This window comes from Colobus angolensis, unplaced genomic scaffold, assembly GCF_000951035.1.
Source record: "Colobus angolensis palliatus isolate OR3802 unplaced genomic scaffold, Cang.pa_1.0 Scaffold103, whole genome shotgun sequence".
NCBI lineage: Eukaryota > Metazoa > Chordata > Mammalia > Primates > Cercopithecidae > Colobus > Colobus angolensis.
Window position 1 is genome coordinate 3,376,422 of NW_012111253.1, and position 19,476 is coordinate 3,395,897.

At 41.1% G+C, this 19,476-nt stretch overlaps 1 protein-coding gene across 5 annotated transcripts in view; it reads left to right on the forward strand.

Annotated features, from left to right (window-relative positions):
* The window catches only part of TSPAN7 (tetraspanin 7), a 118,632-nt gene that overhangs the window by 61,240 nt on the left and 37,916 nt on the right, over window positions 1-19,476 (forward strand). The window contains exon 2 of one of the 5 annotated variants that reach the window (XM_011942099.1): window positions 15,912-15,961. The exons of the other annotated variants lie outside the window; for them this stretch is intronic. Coding sequence (XP_011797489.1) covers window positions 15,953-15,961 — 9 coding nt within the window. The 5' untranslated portion in view covers window positions 15,912-15,952. The remainder of the gene's footprint in view (window positions 1-15,911; window positions 15,962-19,476) is intronic. 5 annotated transcript variants of the gene reach the window in all.

Genomic DNA, 19,476 nt, shown 5'->3' on the forward strand with positions numbered 1-19,476 from the left:
TTCTGGAGTCAGATTGGGTGGTGGGGGGTGCCTAGGTGGCTCTAATGGTCTTGGTTGAACTTACATACATGTCTAGGGGTTACCTAGCTGTCAGCTAATCTATACTGGCTTTGGCTGGGGTAACTTGGCTCTGCTTTGTGTGTATCTCATCTTTCATCTGGGACCAATAGACTAGCCTGGATGTGGCCTTATCGTAGTAAAGACAGAGACAAGAATGAAAGCAAGCAGAATTGCTTAAGTGCTCTTCAGTCTTCTGCTTGGGTCAGGTCACTTTTGCTAACATCTAATTTGTCCAAGAAAGTCACATAGCTAAGTTTCAAAGTCACAAAATTATATAGCAAAGGGTAGGGATGTAAGAAGAGGTGGGGAAGTGGGGCATTTTTTGCAATTTATCACACATTGGGAAAGTGGATAAAGAGAAAAATTGAAGAGACTATGGCTGGAAGAATTTACGTTGAGGGATGAGCAAGGATGACTTGTAAGTTAAGCCGGTGTGGTGGTTGGCTGGCAGAAGCATTAGGTTCCAGTAGGCATCTATCTGATGGATTGGCAGTGGGCACTCAGAGCCCCCTCAGAGGAAACTGATCCACTTACCCTCTTGGCCTTAGTTTCTGCATATGTAAATGGAGATGCTAACACTTTTCAGACTGTTAGGTTAGTGAGGTAATACTTTCGAAAGCATTTCGTAAACAATAAACTTAAAATATGGAGGTAGGTGTGAATGTGTGTACTAGTCCAACACCCTTTTTCAGCATAGATAGGCTGCCGGGTAGCTAGTCCCCAGGCATGTGAGTAAGCCCAGTCAAGTTCGTGAGAGCCACGATGAGGAATGTTGGGGCCAGATTACCATGTGAAGTCTGCATAGTTGTCTCAAACCCCTGCCAAAGCTAAAGTGACTCAAATCCTATGGTTTAAAAAAAAAGTCTCTTAAAAATGATTTTACCTCTAGTATGCTTTTTGAAAGTACACTCAGTTTGACTGAGTGGTTTTTGCCCCTTGTGAGGGGATGGCACCAGATACACATGTATCTGACATACGATGGCACAGAGTACAGACCCTAAACTGGTAATAATGCAAGCCTCCTCTAGAGGGCAGTGCCCTCCACCCAGCCCTTGCTAAGTCCTCTGGTGGCCACAGTAGGACTCTACAGCTCTTTCGTTCAGATCACCTGCTGAGAGCCCTCTGGACTTGAATATGGGAAGCAAGTCAGCCTAACTTCAAGTGGCTTGCACTGGGCTGTCTCTCTGAACTCCCTTGGATGAAGGTGTACTTCCCTGCTGTCTAGAACAGGCTTTTCAGATGCAGAGTTCTAGATCATATTGTCTCCTCCTGGGCAATGTCCAGAAATAGGAGTCCATTGGCACTGATGCCAAGTACTCTTTATACCCCCCTCCACAATGCCTGCTGTGGGGCATGGGAGCTGTGTTGGTAAGTGGACTCCCAGGGGCATCCTGTAAGTCCCAAGCAAGGTATGCAAATGACTCCAGGAGTGATCCTGGTCACATCTATGAGTGAGGACCTATTTATGAATGTGGCTTTGGAAAGACTTTGGCAAATATGATTTTTTTTTTTGTCTTAGGAACACTTACGGTGGCAATTCTGTTAAAAATAAAAAGAGAAGAAAACAATTCCAGTCCTCTTTTACTGAGCAGGGAAAGAGTCCTTACCTATGCATGGTGGGCAGAGTGTATAGTACCCATCTGTGGAGGCTTTCAAATGAATGTCACGGATTTTGACTTAAATAGCACAATAAAAATCTCTGCATGCAAGATTGCACTATCTGCCTTATTCTTCTGTTTCATCTCAGGTCAGTATTGGAGTTGAATGTCAAAGCTTCTTATTTTATATTCAGCTGTCAACTAGGTATTCTGATGGTTTTTAACACCTCTGACCTCTTGAACATTCCTTGGTGGATTTGGAAAACTGAGTTATTTATCAATTTATTGACTTGATTCTCATTTCACATTTACCAAGTATTTGTTTTTGGAGGACTTGATGACATCATCATTAAAAGGAATGCCATTCACTGGAGTCTATTAAGGTTTGTGCAGTACAGGTGGCTTTGCATTTTTATAGCTATTTTTAATGACCAGTAAGTTTGAGGCCTTGGATGGTCTTTGGACCTGTCCTAAGTAACATAGATATAGTCAAGAACCATGTTGTGTATTTCAAATGCTTTCCCGCCTTGATATTTTTGTTTTCTTTTTAAATAAAATCTATGGTAGTTTTGTTCAATAGAAACAGTATGTGACCCTTGTGAGTGATTTTAAATTATCTAGTACCCACATTAAAAAGTAAAAAGAAATAAGTAATATGCATGAAATGTTTTGCATTCTTTATTTTTCATATTCTTTGCAATCTGGTGTGGATTTCACACTTAGAGCACATCTCAGTTTGCTCTAGCCACAAAGTGCTCAGTAGCCACTGGCTAGTTCAGTGAAGAACACAGACCTGTAGCATTAAGATGGTGATGTGATACGATGTGGAGAATCTCCACCACGGTTTGTGTACTTTGTTGTTGTTGTAAGCAGCAGCATCTTGATTAAATTTGGGACAATACACTTGAATTACTTAAATTGCACCCCTAATTATCACACGGTTCACTTGATTACCCTTTAGCACCTTGTTGCTTTTTGAGTAGCACTGGAAGAAAATGTGTTGAGAACCACTATGGTGTTTCCGAAAAAGCTTTGGAATGGCAAAGCTAAGCAGAAATATTGAGCCTAGCTGCTCTGAGAGACAGTATCTATGTGGATGCATATACACGATAAAAGACTCACCACTTGAGACCACTCCTCTTAGGAAAAAGGGACAGGAGGTGTGATGCTTAGGGCCAAATATCTAAGAGTACTACAGCTTGTTCCACCTTAATGTTCCTCTGACTGAGGGCCTCCACTGCCCCTTAAGTATGTCTAACATTGCATGTATATGTAGGACTTACAGGAATTTGGCCTTCTCGTGGGCTTTTTAGAAAACAATTCTGGGGAAACCCAGACTTGTATCAATTTAAGTCTCTGCTCAATTTAGTATTTGCTGTTCTACAATGATAGAGTGCCTTTACAATCTTGTCTATAGACTCTGGAAACCAATCCATTCTCATTTAAAAGGTATTGACTTTTTTTTTTTTTCCTTTGGGCTCTAAAATTGGCCTAATTGTATAGTTCCAGCCAGAATGAGTTTGGCTTCCAGTTTACAATCTTGTACTATGGAAGGTTTAGGATTCTTATGGTTATGCTTGAGAAGAATGAGATGTTTTCAAAATTTAGAATATTGTTAAGGAGAAATGAACAAAAAGGGATAACTGAAATTTCCCCATTTTAATTTAGCTATTTTATGCCAAGTTACAATCCAAAATGTCCAAATCAGTTTAGAAAATGATTGTGTCCTTCATGTAGTCTAAAAAGTGTCACCATGCCCTGTTAAGTTTATGATTTTGATTTATTGCCAAATGTGTAATTGTTTCTAGAAGAAAATATATAGTGGATATATTGCTCTGTTCTGTAGCCATCTTTATATTCATGACTTTGGAAATCAACAACCCACATGGTTAAAGGGTGGTAAATACACAGGTACTTCCTAACAAATATTAGTCTAGAAGTTTTTTTTAGTTTATGTCTATCTCTTATGATAGAACTGAATTTACCTCCATCTAACCTCAGAGTTAGGCCTGATGGTGAGGACTATGTCACATTGGTATGTCCAGGTAAAGACTGTTTATGAGTTATAGCAGTATCCTCAATATAATGTAATTTTAAATCTACACATACAAATGGGGACCAAATACGTGTAATATGGTAGTTTTGTGTATGTCTCTACTATTCTGATGTAATGATTATGTCATGTTCATGGTATACCTTTAGGCATGGGGAGCCTGCATGTCTTTTTAAATCCCTCTTATTTTTTCCTTTAACCTTTAGAACTCTCTTTTTAATGTGATCTGGGATAGATCCAGATGATCTCTTTGTACTCCTAAGTTGCCTTGAGAAGACCCCAGTCATCAGCACCACAGTTGGTCAGAAATGCCCCATCTGTGATGACAAGTGAGCAGTGCTCATTTCTACCTCTGCGCCATGTGAGAACAGACATATAGCACTAAGAATTAGATAATTTTTTTTTTTTTTTTTTTTGAGATGGAGTCTCAGTCTGTCGCCCAGGCTGGAGTGCAATGGCACGATCTCGGCTCACTGCAAGCTCCACCTCCCGGATTCACACCATTCTCCTGCCTCAGCCTCCCGAGTAGCTGGGACTATAGGCGCATGCTGCCACCACGCCCAGCTAATTTTTTGTATTTTTAGTAGAGACGGGGTTTCACTGTGTTAGCCAGGATGGTCTCGATCTCCTGACCTCGTGATCCACCCGCCTCGGCCTCCCAAAGTGCTGGGATTACAGGTGTGAGCCAGCGTGCCCAGCCGATAAATCTTGAATACTAACCTTTTCACCTGTACTGCCCATTTACACATTACTTTGGGTCAAAGAGGGATGGGTATATTTTTCCCCTTTAAATTGGATAGCAAATGATCAGTGGACTAGAATTCTGCATTATTCATAGATGTAATAATTTTAAAAAAACAAATGGCTTTATTTTCTTAATTTTTGAAAAATCCAAACATGAAAGTAAATATTTACCTTCTGAGTCTTTAAACATTGATTATAACTTTTTAATTTTGGCATTTTAATAGTGGTGGTCTCAGTGCATTTTAGGGCAGGAAATTTGAGAAAAATTTAAAGAACTGGTGTTGGGGTGGATGTGTTTTTGAATTGCCACAGTTCTTTTGGGAATTTCAGTGCCCCATCAATTTGCATAGACACCATTTGAATAAACATGGCCTCTGCCAACAAATTCACTGAAAATTATTTTCTTTAATCTGCCTTATACAGATGTGTACTTGGAAATACTTCTATGACTTGTAACTTCCTTCTATGAAAATAAATTATACCTTTACCTGGAACCCTGAAGGTTGAAGAGAAAGAAGCTAATTAGTCCAGTCAATTAAGTCAATTTTAAGTTAATTTTAAATGAAACACACCCCTAGATCTAGTTTGAATTTTTTACCTTAGGTGCAAGGATTTTCTAGTTGAGGCCAAGATGCCCTCAAAGGTAGAAAAATATTATGAAATGCCTCTTCTGTTAGGTTTTGGCAAGACTTTTGGGGGCAGAGGTGGTGTCATAAAGGGATCTTACTTCTATACTATTTCCATTTCCTGAGGAAGATGATGTAGGTCTCTGGTAACATCTCTTAAGAAATTCACACCATTTCCCATCTCGGCTGATGAAAATTGATGCTCTTTTGTTCTTAGAAACATCGTTGCCAGAAAGAGAGGAAAAGTAAATTCTGGAATAATCTAAAATGATGATGATGATACTTAATGTCTATTGAACACTTACTATATGCCCCACGCTATGTGTTAACCTCATTCAGTCCTTAGTAGAACCTTGTGAAAAAGGTACTAATATTATCTTCATTTGCAGATGAGGAAATTGAAGCAGAAACAACTTGTCTCAAGTTCTGCAGCAGTAAATTGCAGAGTAGGACTCAAACACAAAACAACTCTGTCTCACCCCAAAGCCCGCTTTCCAAAACACTGTTACCGCTAGCTATGTGGGCCCTTCCAGTTGAGGTAGGCCATGGGTCTGAGTGGCCCTGTGCTGTGCAGGCCTTTATGAGTAGTACCCCATGAAGTTTATCACAGACTTCCCATATCTGGCAAAGGATTCAATTATTCATTTTCAGGTGAAACTTTAAAAATTCCTTCTTTGTAGCCCCATTGATTTTATGCATTTGCTAATTAGGGTTTTTTGTTTTGTTTTTTATTTTTATTTATTTATTTTTTATTTTTGCAAAACGTAAAGAGGCTATACCCCAGAATCAAGACCCATTTGAGTGCAATAAACCTCTCACTGTTGATCAGAACAGCTAAGTATACCTGCCCTGTCCTCTGTTTAATAAGTCAACCTACTTAACAGCAGGACAGAAGCCATTTTCTTTTCCCTTGCTCATACAGATTCTTTCATAACCATCACCCTGACTTTGAGTGAATAACCGTTACTCATTCTCTTCTCGTAGAGAAACATTTAAAATTGCAAGTTACTTTCTGTTCCAAACAGTTGTCCCTGTTCAAAATCAAATTTCTTGCACTTAGGATCAGTGCGACTGATAAGCAAATCCCCAAGATAAGTTTTGGATGACAATGAACTCAAAGATCAGAGCATCATGGAAAATTGTGGAACTCCAGCCCCAAGGCTATCATATTGAACAGAAGTGAAAGACGACACCAACAGCAGAGGACAGTGCTGAGGCACCTGGTGGGAGGCAGGCCCACAGAGGCCAGGACCGTATTCCCTGTGACAGAATCAGCATTAGGGGTAGGGCAGAGGTTTCTTTCTTTTTTCTTCTTCTTCTTTTTTTTTTTTTGTTTGTCAGATAGAGTCTCACTCTGTCACCCAGGCTGAAGTGTAATGGCGCGATCTTGGCTCACTCAGCCGCCACCACTCCCAGCTAATTTTTGTGTTTTTAGTAGAGACAGGGTTTCACCATGTTGCCCATAGTGATCTTGAACTCCTGACCTCAGGTGATCCGTCAGCCTTGGGCTCTCAAAGTACTGGGATTATAGACGTGAGCCACCACGCCTGGCCAGATTTCTTTTTGTCCATAATTTCTTTAATAAAACCATAGTCCTGTTGAAACATCACAGGACAAATAGCCAAGATGTTACAAAGCACCTGACTATGTAAGAAATAACCCCTTCATAATTGAGGCTCATTGTTACATCCTGACTTTCTGGGAGGTATTTCCTTAGCTAGCAACCCTGGAAGTTCCTGTGTCCTGGTTACGATTTCAGCTTACTGCTGCTTTTGATGTCTTGCAAATTGGCCTTTGGGTATTCTAGTGGGCAGATTTCCTTCCTGTAAAATTCCAAAAATACTGTTTTTAATTCATATGACCTGTGTGTTCTCATGAATACGGTTATTCTGATGTTGCTTTAACCTTGTGCACCATGGCAAATGTTTACTTCCTCTAAAACTCCCTCCCCAGTTTGCTTCCGTTTTACACGCTCAAGGCCAGTCTATTCTAAAAGAGATATGTAATCTTGTGTCCTTGCTCCTAGACTTAGAAATGTCATGGCTATCATTGCTTCAGTTCAACCCCAGATCCCTTGGGTGGCCCAGCTCAGCAGAGCTTGTTTTCCTTCATGTGCTGCTTAGTTATTGTTGGGGCTGCTGAACTCACTTTTTCCTTCCCAGTGCCTCTTGAAACCCAGCCATCTTTCCCCACAGGAGAGTAAGCCCCTGCTGATAGGAATCTTCCCATGTGCCACATGCACACAGCGGTTTGCCAACGTGGATGGCTGCCAATGGTTTTCTCCTAGTTGCAAGTTTATTTTCCCTGGATGGCAGTACTGTGCCATACAGGTGGTCCGTGACACACCAGGCTCCCCATTGATAGACGCTTCTTTGTGGAGAAGTGCCTCTGGCGTACTTGGGGTTCCCACAGACATATGTGACAGTTGAATAAGTGAAAAAATATTTTCATATTTTAGTGATTTTTCGTTTATTCTGCAGCAGAAGGATGTGTCAATATTAGTGTATGCTATAGGCCCCTCAAGAGGTAACAGATTGCTCCAGCCCCAGGGGGGCTTCACTGGCTGTTACATCAGACCTGGAGCCACCAGAGAGCCCCCTATAGGCAGCTACCCATGATTGGCCTGTTAATGGAAGTGTTAAGGATTCCACACTATGTACCCCTACTTTGTAGGGCATGGCATAGGTCCCTGGCTAATTCTGTGAAGCAGGGAGAACGGGCACCTTCCTATAACTGCACGTTAGGGAGCTATACCTCTCTCTCCCCAACTTCCCACTTCTGATAAAATGCTACAGCCTTTAATCTTCTGCCCATTTTTAAAAAATTGAAATTGTATTGACTTACCTCCTTCACCCTATGTGACTTTCTCTCTCCAAAATCACAGGGCAGGCCTCCTATCCTATAATCTGAGTGCTACCTCTAAAAAGGTTTTTCACACTGTGGGTTACTAAGATCATCTTAGTGAGTCATGATCAACATTTTAAAATATTGAATACAACGGAGTAGAAAATACAATACATGCTCATACTGAGGTAAGTATTGTTTTGAGAAAGCCATGTTTAAACTGTATATGTGTATGTATATGGATATTCAGCATAAATCTGATTTTTTAATGTAGATCGTGGTCAAGTCTGGAAGCCCCTGATTGTAGAGCCCTATCTTCTACCTTAGTCTCAAAGTATCTGCCATTCGCATCAGCTTGCCTTTAAAGTTGGGCCAGCTCCTCCTCTGCAAAGCCTCAATTGTGTGGAACCTTCCTTAATTACATGGGCCTTGGGCACTGCCAGGTCTTAATCATGAAAGACAGATTAAATTACGGTCACACTGCATGTTCTAAGGTAAGGGGTGTACTCATGGGCTTCAGATTTTTTTGAGTTAAGACAAATTGGTCTTCTATTAATTCTTGGTTAATAAGAAAATTCAATTTAGCCCAGTATGATGCTCTGTAAGCATATTGGATATTCAAGGCTTTTCTCTGGAATGCTGGGGTTTAAGGTATACAGCAAGCAGGGACTTTGCTGGGGAAAGGCTTTAAGTGTCTTTTCTTTTAATGCTTTAATAGGTAGAAGCCTCCTAGTGTACATGGAGAAATACATTTAGCTATCTTTACGACACCCTTTGCCTCTGACCAATTTTATGGAGAAGGAATTGTTTTAGCAAACTCTCCCCAACCACATCTAGAAAGTCTCCTCAAAGGCATATTTATTTAGTCTTTAGAAGGGACTTCTCATGTGATAATGAGATGAGAATAGCAGCAGCTCTGGGTTATTGAGCATTTAGTGTTAGCCACAGACCTAAGTGTTTTACTTCACATTATTTCATCTGAACCTTGTAACAGCCCCCTGAGGTGTCTGTTGTCATCCCCCTTTTACAGAGAAAAAATAAATAAACTGGGTACTAAGGAAGTTATGTAACTTGTCCAAGGTCACATACCTGTGAGTGGTGGAGAAGGGATTCCACTGAGTCTAGCACACAAGTCCAGCACTCACATGCTATGTAGGATGGCCCCTTTACATCATCTGATTTGGTTCTTATATTTTCCCTTCTGCCTGAAACATTTCCTTTTGTTCATCCCCAGCCATCAGAATCCATTCTATCTCGTAGGCCCTGGTTTGAATCCTACCTTTTGTGAAATCTGTTTTTGCTTCTCCTAGTGAGAAGTGATTTCCCGCTGTCTGTACTCTTGTGGCACATGGTTGTCTCTCTCGTGGCACGTCACATCCTGCCCCATACTGGGTTATTGTTAGATGTAAATATGACCTGTTCTCGGGTTACGGTTCTTATGGGATGGTTCTATTGCTTCTTCTTTGGTTTGGGTGAGAATGTATGCACTGTCTTCATCAGTGGGGTCTGCTTTGGCAACTTCAAGTTCAGGCTTAGTCTTTCCCTCATCTCTGAGCAGTGATTCATATCCTAAAGGGATGAGAATATTTCTTTTTTCTCACTTTCATTGTAATTGCCACATTTCATATGACGACCACTTATTTTCTAATTGTGATTCTATTTACCAGAATTCTTCTAGATTTTTCTAGATTCTTCTTTCTGGATCCTCCTAGAAAACTCAGCCATGAATGGAATAGGATTTTTAAAAATATATGCACAAGCAAAAATGGAAAGTTTTGTACTACAATGGATCTGTCCCATATTTTACTGTCATTTATCTTCATGGGTTTTGAAACGGAACGAGGAGGATGCCAGGAGAAGCAGAAGTAGGTTTAAAACATGTTGGTGTCAAAACTGAATTTTCATTGCATTTTAGAAGCCTGAAGGTAATTGAAATTTAGTTTTTCAAGATTGAATGTTTAGGGTGCCTTTCTTGTAGGGGAAGGGAAACTACCATTTCTTTAGCCCCTTCTCTGTGCTGGACTCCACATTTAACATGTTTCTACTTCTCCTGGCCTCTTCCTCACCCCCTTTCAAAACTCATAAATATCATAATAGCGAAATATGAGAACAAAAGGGCAACTCCCAAGATTGCATCTTATTGTGTTTACAGATATGGAAACTGAGGCTCAGTGAGATTGTACTCAAATCAGCTAGGTACTTACTACCTATCTGATAAAGCCTGAAATGGAACCCAGGCCGACTTTACCCCAAAGCTCTTTGTCCACAGCATTTACTGTTCAAGGAGAAGCCTGGACATTTTCTGTTTGTGATGAGAGAGACACTTTCAGTGGACATCTCCTCAACAAGCAAGCCCTTCCTCCCCTTGCCAAGGCTGACTTGATTAAATCACATATTCATTAAGAAGAGTCACTATTTTGTTGCCTTTTAAAGGTATTTTCTCTCTTAAAATGCTAACATTTACAGAATATGCATTTAAAATGAAATTGTAAGAAGTCTGGCATTTACTGTGTGGGAAGGAAAGATTGGAGAAAGATCTATCTCATGTTTCTCAAATCACATTAAGTAGGAGATATCTTCCTATGAGCTGAGGCTGATTCTGCTTTGGAGAGTGAATAACAGTGGTTAGCAGTACATTTCTTGAGCACTTGTATGTTTTGGGCACAACACTAAGCACTTTAGCTATATTTCATTTAATACCCACCACACCTCTGTGAGATTGGTTATCCTCATTTACATGAGGTAAGGGACGCTTTGCCCAAGGTCCTCTGTTAGGTATTCACGGGAGCTGGGTTTTGTGCCTGGTCAGATTTCAAGCCAAAGTCTGTGCTCAGTCTTTCTGCTAGAGGATTTGTGTGTAGAATCTTGGCCTTGGATACTTGGTACACAGCCTCCCAGTGGGAGGTCTCAAGTATGTTTGCAGCATGATTAATGCCCAGAGTGCAGCCCCCTCTCTAAGAATTTCTACTGTCTACAGTTCTGAAGAGAGGCTTTGAACTTTCTCAAGTGAAGCTTTTCCCTTCCAGGTGTGTGTGTGTAGTTGAAGAACAAAGAAGACTGTATGATACTAGTAATGCAAGTTCCCTTGGGAAGGCATGTATGTTGTTCTTAACTTGCTGAACCTATTATTGCTTATCTTTACCTTCAGGGTGGCGTTGACAGAGTTAACTATGATGAAAGGAGTCCAAACCCCTCTCTGAAGGAAGTAGCTGTCCTCTGACCATCTCTACCCAATAGCGGGGTTCTCTCTGTGATGCCCTTCTCTGGTATACCCTGAAACTGAAATCTGTAGAAAAGAACTATGTGCCTCTTTCCTCCTCCTTCCTTTCACTCTCCCCTCTTAATTCACTTGCTGATCCTTTCTTTAAATTTTGTTCATGTACTCCTTCAAACTCTCACAGACTATCAGGTCTGAATTTTGTCTAATGGTGTGTAATTTTCACGGTGCTTTCCCGTTTTGTCCCCATGGTGCAGACATTATCTTCATTTTGCAGATTGGAGGTTGAGGCTCACAGATCTTAGCCAAGATCACAGCAAAGGTAGGATGAAACAGAGAGTAAATAGGTATCAGAAAAGGAAAGAAGAAATGCTTTTCTCCTGGAATCTCCTCTCCTTGTAGTCTTTTGGAAAGTCCTCTTACCATTTTTTCTCAGGCCTTAGGAAGTCTTTCTCCACTAGCTGATGCCTCATGCTGCTACTGCCTCTTCATTTTCATTACAAAGTATAAAATCATTATTTCACTTAGGTACAAAGAGCTCTCCTCCTTTTGCAGTAGATACTTGTCATGTTTCTCCTGAAAGCCATTAACAATTTCTGTTTTTCTGTTTCCAGCATGCTCTGGGGTGTGCATTTGTGTTGCCAGAGTGAATTTGCAGCTTCTCTTTGACCCTGTCTGCAGTGGTTCCCAGAGATTAAAGGGAGCACACCTCAAGGTTATTTGTATGATTAAATTGAGCAGCTGTGGCTAGGACATTTCAAGATTGAACTTAGGATTCAGGGTGACTGTGACTAATTGAAAAACTCAACAAAATAATGTTGAATAAGGACAAGTGGACAATACCATCACGAGAGGAAAAAAGCCACCCAGTCTCCCAGTGGGTATTTATAGGACAATTATGCTTTGCTCATTACTGTGCTGAGTACCGAGGTTGACTCAGAAAAAGCTGAGGGGTTGTCTCTACTCGTCGAGAGTTTAAAATCTAGTTGGAGAGAAAAGACCTAAACACACAAAACAAATAAGGAAGGAAGAAATGACCATAAACAGTGGCCTTTGTAATCTTTGGTGCTCAGAGAAATTGACTTAAATGCAGCAAAATTCAGAGGATGAAAGATTCAAGAAGAAACAACCTCTGACCTAACCAAGGATCCTGCTACTGAGAAGATGCACATGTAAACGATTGAGATAGAGTGTAATCCCATAATACAAACAGCTACAAGAGTAAGCAGCTGGAGGACAGTGGTCAAAAGCATAGACTGCAGTGATGCTGCTTGGGTTCAAATCCTGACCCTGGCATTTCCTGATTGTGTAATCTTGGGCAGTTTATTTAACCACTCCTTACCTCCATTTCCTCGTCTGTAAAATGGGGAGTAATAATCCTACCTCATGGGAGGTAGGATTATTATAAGGATTGAATAAGTTGGTACATGCTTCCAAGAGTTCCTAGCCCATGGCAGTGCTTCGTATGCTGTGGTGATAGTGATGATGATGGTGTCAGTGACCAGCAGCCCGGAAAGGGGAGAGAACCTCTGCTGGGGAAGAATGGGATGGAGAGTGGGGAAACTTGCACAATGGGTCCTTAGCAAAGTTTCTTAAATATCCGGGCAGATGACGAGGAAAGACACAAAATTACATGATAGGTTGGGAAGGAGGCTGCAGCTTATTGGGTATTGTTGCAGCATCAGATTTGAGTATAAGGGATTTAAATCCTGGGAGAAGATATAACCCCACATCGGGCTATAAAGGATGGGTAGAACATTAGTAGTTGAGGAGGAGGGCTTTTCAGTATGAACGAAGGTATACAGTTGGGCTGTTTGTTCAGATAAATATAAAAGAGGATGTGTAAATAAAGCAAAAAAAGCCACAAGGGGGGGCATGTGTCTGCATTGTGGTTGGTAGCTAAGACTCGGCAGAAAGTACTTACTACTAAAACATCACATTGAGATTTAGCCTATATTAAACTAAAATCTCCCCAATTTTACTAAGAAAAGCAAAATTGTTAGAATGGAAGTTGGGTGTGACAGGAAAAAGATCAGTTCCAAGGGCACTAAGTATAGGTTAAGGAACGAAATTTTTAAAAATTTAAGTCAGGGCCGGGCGCGGTGGCTCATGCCTGTAATCCCAGCACTTTGGGAGGCCAAGGCGGGCAGATCATGAGGTCAGGAGATCGAGACCATCCTGGCTAACACGGTGAAACCCCATCTCTACTAAAAAAAAAAAAAAAAATAGCTGGGCATGGTGGCGGGTGCCTGTAGTCCCAGCTACTCATGGCGTGAACCTGGGAGGCAGAGCTTGTAGTGAGCCGAGATTGCGCCACTGCACTCCAGCCTGAGCAACAGAGTGAGACTCCGTCTCAAAAAAAATTTAAAAAATAAAATAAAATAAACTAGTTTTTGCTTTGGTGGTAATGAATGAGAGATAATGGGAAGGAGGGCCCGAAAGGGTGGTATCTTGCCTGTAAAAGACCAACAAAGTAAATCTCTGGGGTTTCTGGAATCCTGACAATGCCCTGTGCTTCTCTCACTCTGACACTATGAATGTTGCTTTCAGTGCAGGGTAGATGGCTTCAGTGGGTATAATAAAATTAACGGGGCCCAAACTCCCCCTTCTTCCCAAACTGCCCTGACCTCAGTAAACTATGCACAGGAGAGAGGTTTTGTTTCAGCAGGTGATGTATAGGCTAAAATTATTCTGAGTCACCTGTTTGGGGGAACATTTTGCTGAGAAGTGCTGATTCTTCTGACCTTGAGCTTAAGGAATAGCAGCACTGTTGTTTTGGTGACAATCTAGGATGTTAAATCTTTATTTCAACCTTGTGAGACCAGAGAGCTGATTGGGAATGAGGAGAAAGCACACTAGTATCAAAATAAATCCTGATGTAGTTTACCATAGCTTGTTTTTTCAGATAATGAGTGTCCCTTTTGATTTATATCTTTTGCATTTCCTTAATGAATTTTGATTTTCAGAATAAATTAACTATTGTCACTATATACAGTCCTGATAAGGCTGACCTTGTTCCCCAGGGACTCTTTTACACTCCCCAACCCCCATCCATAATAGAAGTTGTTTAGATGCCTTTAAAGGTGACATTTTGAAGCGATCTGTGGGGATGAATAAATGACGTGGATTCTAGCCCTGGCTCTGCCTCTAACTCACTGTGTTATCTTAGGCAAATATTTTGCTTCTCCAAGCCTCAATCTTTTCATTTGTAAAATTGTGAGGGCTGGACTAGGAGATGATGTTGATGAAGATAATAGCTAACATTGATTGAATGCTTCTGATGTACCAGGTGTGATTCCAAGTACTTTATATATGTCAATTTGTTTAATCCTCCCATCAGCCTTGCCAGGTAGGTCTTGATCATCATTGACTCCCCGTTACAGATGAGGGAATGCACACACACAGGTCACTTGCCAAAGGTCTCCCAGGTGGTAAGTGGTATAGAACAGGATTATTCTAACCCAGGAAGACAACCCCTAAGCCTGCTCTCATAGCCACTGTGGCCTCCTGCCCCTCACTGTCTTGCTGCCGACGGCGATGTCTAATGTGGTATACAGTGAGGGTTTAGAAAATGTCATGACATCAGTATTGGCAGTGAGGTCACCCCACCCATCTGCACTCATACACCAACACCAGTTTGCGCCTACTCAGGCTGCTCATTGCTACTGTGATGTGTGGCATCACTTCAGTTGGTTGGCGTGGGGATGGGGGCAGCCTTGGAGCCCTTGCTAATTCCCAGGAGCTTCTAATTCTGCTGCTTTGTGAGCCCATTGCTTCCTGGCTGGGTCTGTCCCCCTTGACAGGGTCCCCACAGTAATCCTGTGGCAGACCTGCAAACAAAGGAGTTGACAAATTTTATGCCTCTTCCAAGAGCTCAATTTAAAACAACAGCTGCTCTTGCTGATTTGCAAATGAATGACAAAGCTGTGTACCAGTAGTCCCAGCTACTTGGAAGACTGAGATGGGAAGATGGCGAGTTCAAGCCCAGCCTGGGCAAAATAGCAAGACCCCCGTCTCCAAATTAATTACATTTGTATTCAAGGGATTATTTGAAGGAAAAAAAAGAAAATGACAGCTAATAACAGCAAACTTTCTCTTGAACAGTGAGCATAGAAGGGGCTTTGCAGAAAGTAAGGAGATTAGTATTTTCTAGCTGCAAAACGACACTTACTTTTCCCCAAAGCCAGAGCAAACCTCTGCATTTATAATTGTCTAGAAGCTTAACAGAATGAAAGACTCTCTCAGGAGGCAATTCAGAACATAAAAGGATTTTGGACAGTACAGATTCTTGGTAGCAGGCATGGCTGTGGAAATACTTGGAAGCACTCAATAATAACAAAAATAATAAAAATAACAATGGGAAAACCACTGCTTTTGTTTGACATTTCCTGTTTACCAGGCCTGAATGCCTGGCTAGTATATTAGAGAAATTATCTATTTAAACCTTTCATCAGCACTATGAAATAATAGTCAGTTTACATATGAGGAATCTGAAAGTATAGAGTAGTTTTCTGGGTGCCTGCACAATTTATGTTTCAGTTAAGGTACTTCTTGTCAATTACCTGGCAGTGAATTACTGACCTGATAAATTCCAGACTTATTGGTCAGACAGACTTAAAACTCTGGTTTTTAAACTAGTAATAGTTGGTGTACTTTCTATTAAAAAAAACTTGTAAATACATTAAAACTTTGGAAAAAGTCATCTGGCAAAAAGTATAGATCCAATACCATAGAGCTTTTCTATAATATCTTTTACACGTTCATTAAAGAAAGAAAGGCTGCAGGATTTTGTGGCAGACAGGATGTGGCTATGGCTTTGGTTACTAAATTTTGTTGCAGGGTTGGCTCCTACAAATATTAATGTGTGCAGCTGTGGGATTTTGTGAAGGTAGTGTTGGTTTTTACTCTTTCCCTGAAGTGGCAGTGGAATAGAGTAGAAATATTAGGAGCAGTGAATGCATGTAAAACAGGGGTTCTTAGCAGGGGCATGTCAGAAACCAAAGGAGGAAGGTGTATGTAGTTGGAGAAAGTGCGCTCGCAGTTACCATTGCTTGGAAGAACTTGTGAAATGCCAGATAATCTTAAAGGAGGGCATCAGCTATTCTATGCTTACCAAAAGTTGAGAAGCTCTAATTACCTCCTTGTTCAAGTGAATGATGATGTGTAATTTACATGCTATAATTATATGCATTCATGTGGAGTGGAATGTCCCCAAATTTCAAAAATTGCATTAAGGTGATAGAATTTAGGGATGATATTTATTTTAAAATTCTGCCTTTAAGAACGAGACTGTGCAAACACAGGTGCAATTATGTACTTCATTGCTTTTATCTGTACTTCTGGGACACTTGTGTCTTCATATTGCCAGATGCTGGTGGCCACAGGAAAACAGGTTGTCTCAGTTCATGGTCCCTCACTGAGGTCAGAGCTTAAATTTCCCGGTGTTCCACTTAGGAAGAACGGTGCTAATGTGTATCTTTTAAGGTAACTCAGCCTGAAAGCCATCTGACTTTCAGTGAGAATGAGGGGTACACTAGGGGAGAAAATAGGCATCAAAGTTTGGAGAGGGCTGTGCTGCCTATAGATTTTCTTCTAATTATATTCATCCAGAAATGCATACTTTTAAAAAAAGTATGCTCACTATTCTTTTAACACAGAAGTTTCTACTGGTTGGTTTTGCTAGTTACAATCCTTTAGCTAAGCTCTGTAAAATTATTCCCCCACTTTGATTAAAGGGATAGAACACATGCAGTTAGTACATAAACCCTCATAGTACATTTGTCCTGAGTTTTACTGAAATATCTTTTAGTCTGTATTTTTAGTAGAGATGAGGTTTTACCATGTTGGCAAGGCTGGTCTCGAACTCCTGACCTCAGGTCATTCACCTGCCTTGGCCTCCCAAAGTGCTGGGATTACAGGCATGAGTCACCATGCCCAGCCTTGTCTGTGATACAAAATTTTGTGTCACAGAATTCTATTTTTGACACTATTACTTTCTAGAAGGTACCAAACATACTGATAAAATAAGCATTTATTGAGTATGTACTATATTTAGGACACCATACTGGGTGCTCCTGGAATTGTAAAACACAATGATTTGGTCCCTAACCTCAATTGTTTGCATGCTATTAAGAGGACAAGATGGACATTTGTGAAGTTTCAAGACAAATTGAAACTGTAATCTGCAAAGCAACATAATTGTGGCAGCATTAATTGAACAGGCTTTCTTTTAGCCCTGTTATGTTTAGTCCTTATTCTCATGGTTTGATTATGGAAGAGTCCAAGATGCTGGATGTTAGTCACAGATTGAACGAGTCCTGTGGTTCCGGCAGCTTGTCAACCCTGGTTCCTATACATTTGGATAATGTTAATAAATTCATTATTCAGGGGAGCTTGTAGTGTAGCGAACCAGGTTGAGCACAAGTCAGATACACAAAATACAATGAACTATACCAAGTAACCAAGCAAACTAACTTATAAAAGTTCCTGGCATGGTGTAGTCAAAATGACTTGGCCTGTGATTAAGGACATTGGGTTTTTGCTTTGTCTTGGTCCCTAACAGACTGTGGGACATAGGGAAATACTTAACTTTCTCTGTGCCTGCATTGTCATCTTGCATTGGGTATCCTAATTACGTGAGCCTCATGGGATTATTATGAATATTAAATACAATTTTATGAATGAATATACTTTATAAACTATAAAGCAGCTTACAAATGTTAGAGGATATTTTAATTTCACTTGTTGCATAAAATCCCACCTCCTGCTGTCTCTGATTATTATATAATAACATTTTTCCACTTACTCTTTTTCTGCTTGTGTTTTGAGGTTCTCCCTCACAATACACTGCAATCAAAATAAAGATTATTTGCATCACCACATGTGTCCCCTCCTATCATTCCTGACCCCTTCATGGACAGTCACTATTAGGATTTCTATCACTGTAGCTTAGTTCAGGCATTTACATTTATTTATTATTTAGAGTGGGGTCTTGCTCTGTTGCCCAGGCTGGAGTGCCGTGGCACAATCATGGCTCACTGTAGCCTCAAACTCCTGGGCTCTAGTGATTCTCCTGCCTCACCCTTGGAGTAACTAGAATTACAAGTGTGTGCCACCATGCCTGGCTAATTTTTAAAATTTTTGTCATAGTGACAGGATCTCACTGTGTTGCCCAGGCTGGTCTCAAACTCCTGGCCTTAAGCAATCCTCCCGCCTCAACCTCTCAAAGTGCTGGGATTACAGGCGGGAGTAACCACACCCAGCCAGACATCTGCATTTTAACATTAGCCAGGCATGGTGGCACAAGCCTGTAATCCCAGCTACTCTGGAGGCTGAAGCAGGAGAATCACTTGAGCCCGGGAGGTGGAGGTTGCAGTAAGCTGAGATCATGCCATTGTACTCCAGCCTGGGTGGCAAGAGCAAAACTCTGTCTCAAAAAAAAAAAAAAGAAGAAGAAGAAGTAGTAACAGATGCCAATATTATGTTATTCCTGTTAGGTAAGGAGGGTCCCTGGTGTAATCCCAAATTTGCTTGCTTTTTAATTTACTATATTATTTACTTTTTAAACATTTATTTTTATGAATATCCTCTAGCATTTTGGAAGGCACTTACTTTATATACTGTTGGTCCGCAGGCCCTTTCTTCACCCCAAATGAGTATGTTAACAAACTGTGACACAGTGTGACACCTCTTCTTATGCTGTATTGTCCACATTGACACATTTCTCGTGACCGCCAAGCCCTCATTCTTGCATGGGAAGAGTCCCTACTGCAGTAATGTTAGCCACTTGCTGAGCTCACAAGTCAGAAGGGGGGTGGTGGTTCAAGATGTGGTGAGAGGCTTGGTGATGGTGAAAGGATGTCCAAAGGATCCTGCCAATGCCATTGGAACATTTAAGAGAGACCTACTTTGAATGGTCCATACAGTACAGTGAGTTTGGCAACAAGCCCAGTTCCTTCAAGAGAGTGTCTTCATTTATTTGAAGTCACTTGGCATGTAGCCTTATGTGGTCAAGGACCTAAGCCACACTTTTGGGAGGAGCTGAGGGAAGGTTCTGGCCTCCTGGGAGTTGCCAGTATTGCACCCTCCCTCTAGGCCCCCTGGTTAGCCAACCAGAGCTTCTGTTCCCTTGCTGCTACAGGCTGCTTGTGGCTACCTGAGTTGGCTTTCCCCAGGGTCCCTTTGGGACAAAGGGTTGTGCTGTTAACAGGTCTATCACCAGTTTTCTGATGCTGTACAGGATGCAGTGTTTAAAGTCAGGCTGAACACATAGGCTGCTTCACAGTCCCTATCCTTTATTTCAGGAGGAAAGGGATAGCCAAGTCTCACAGTGAC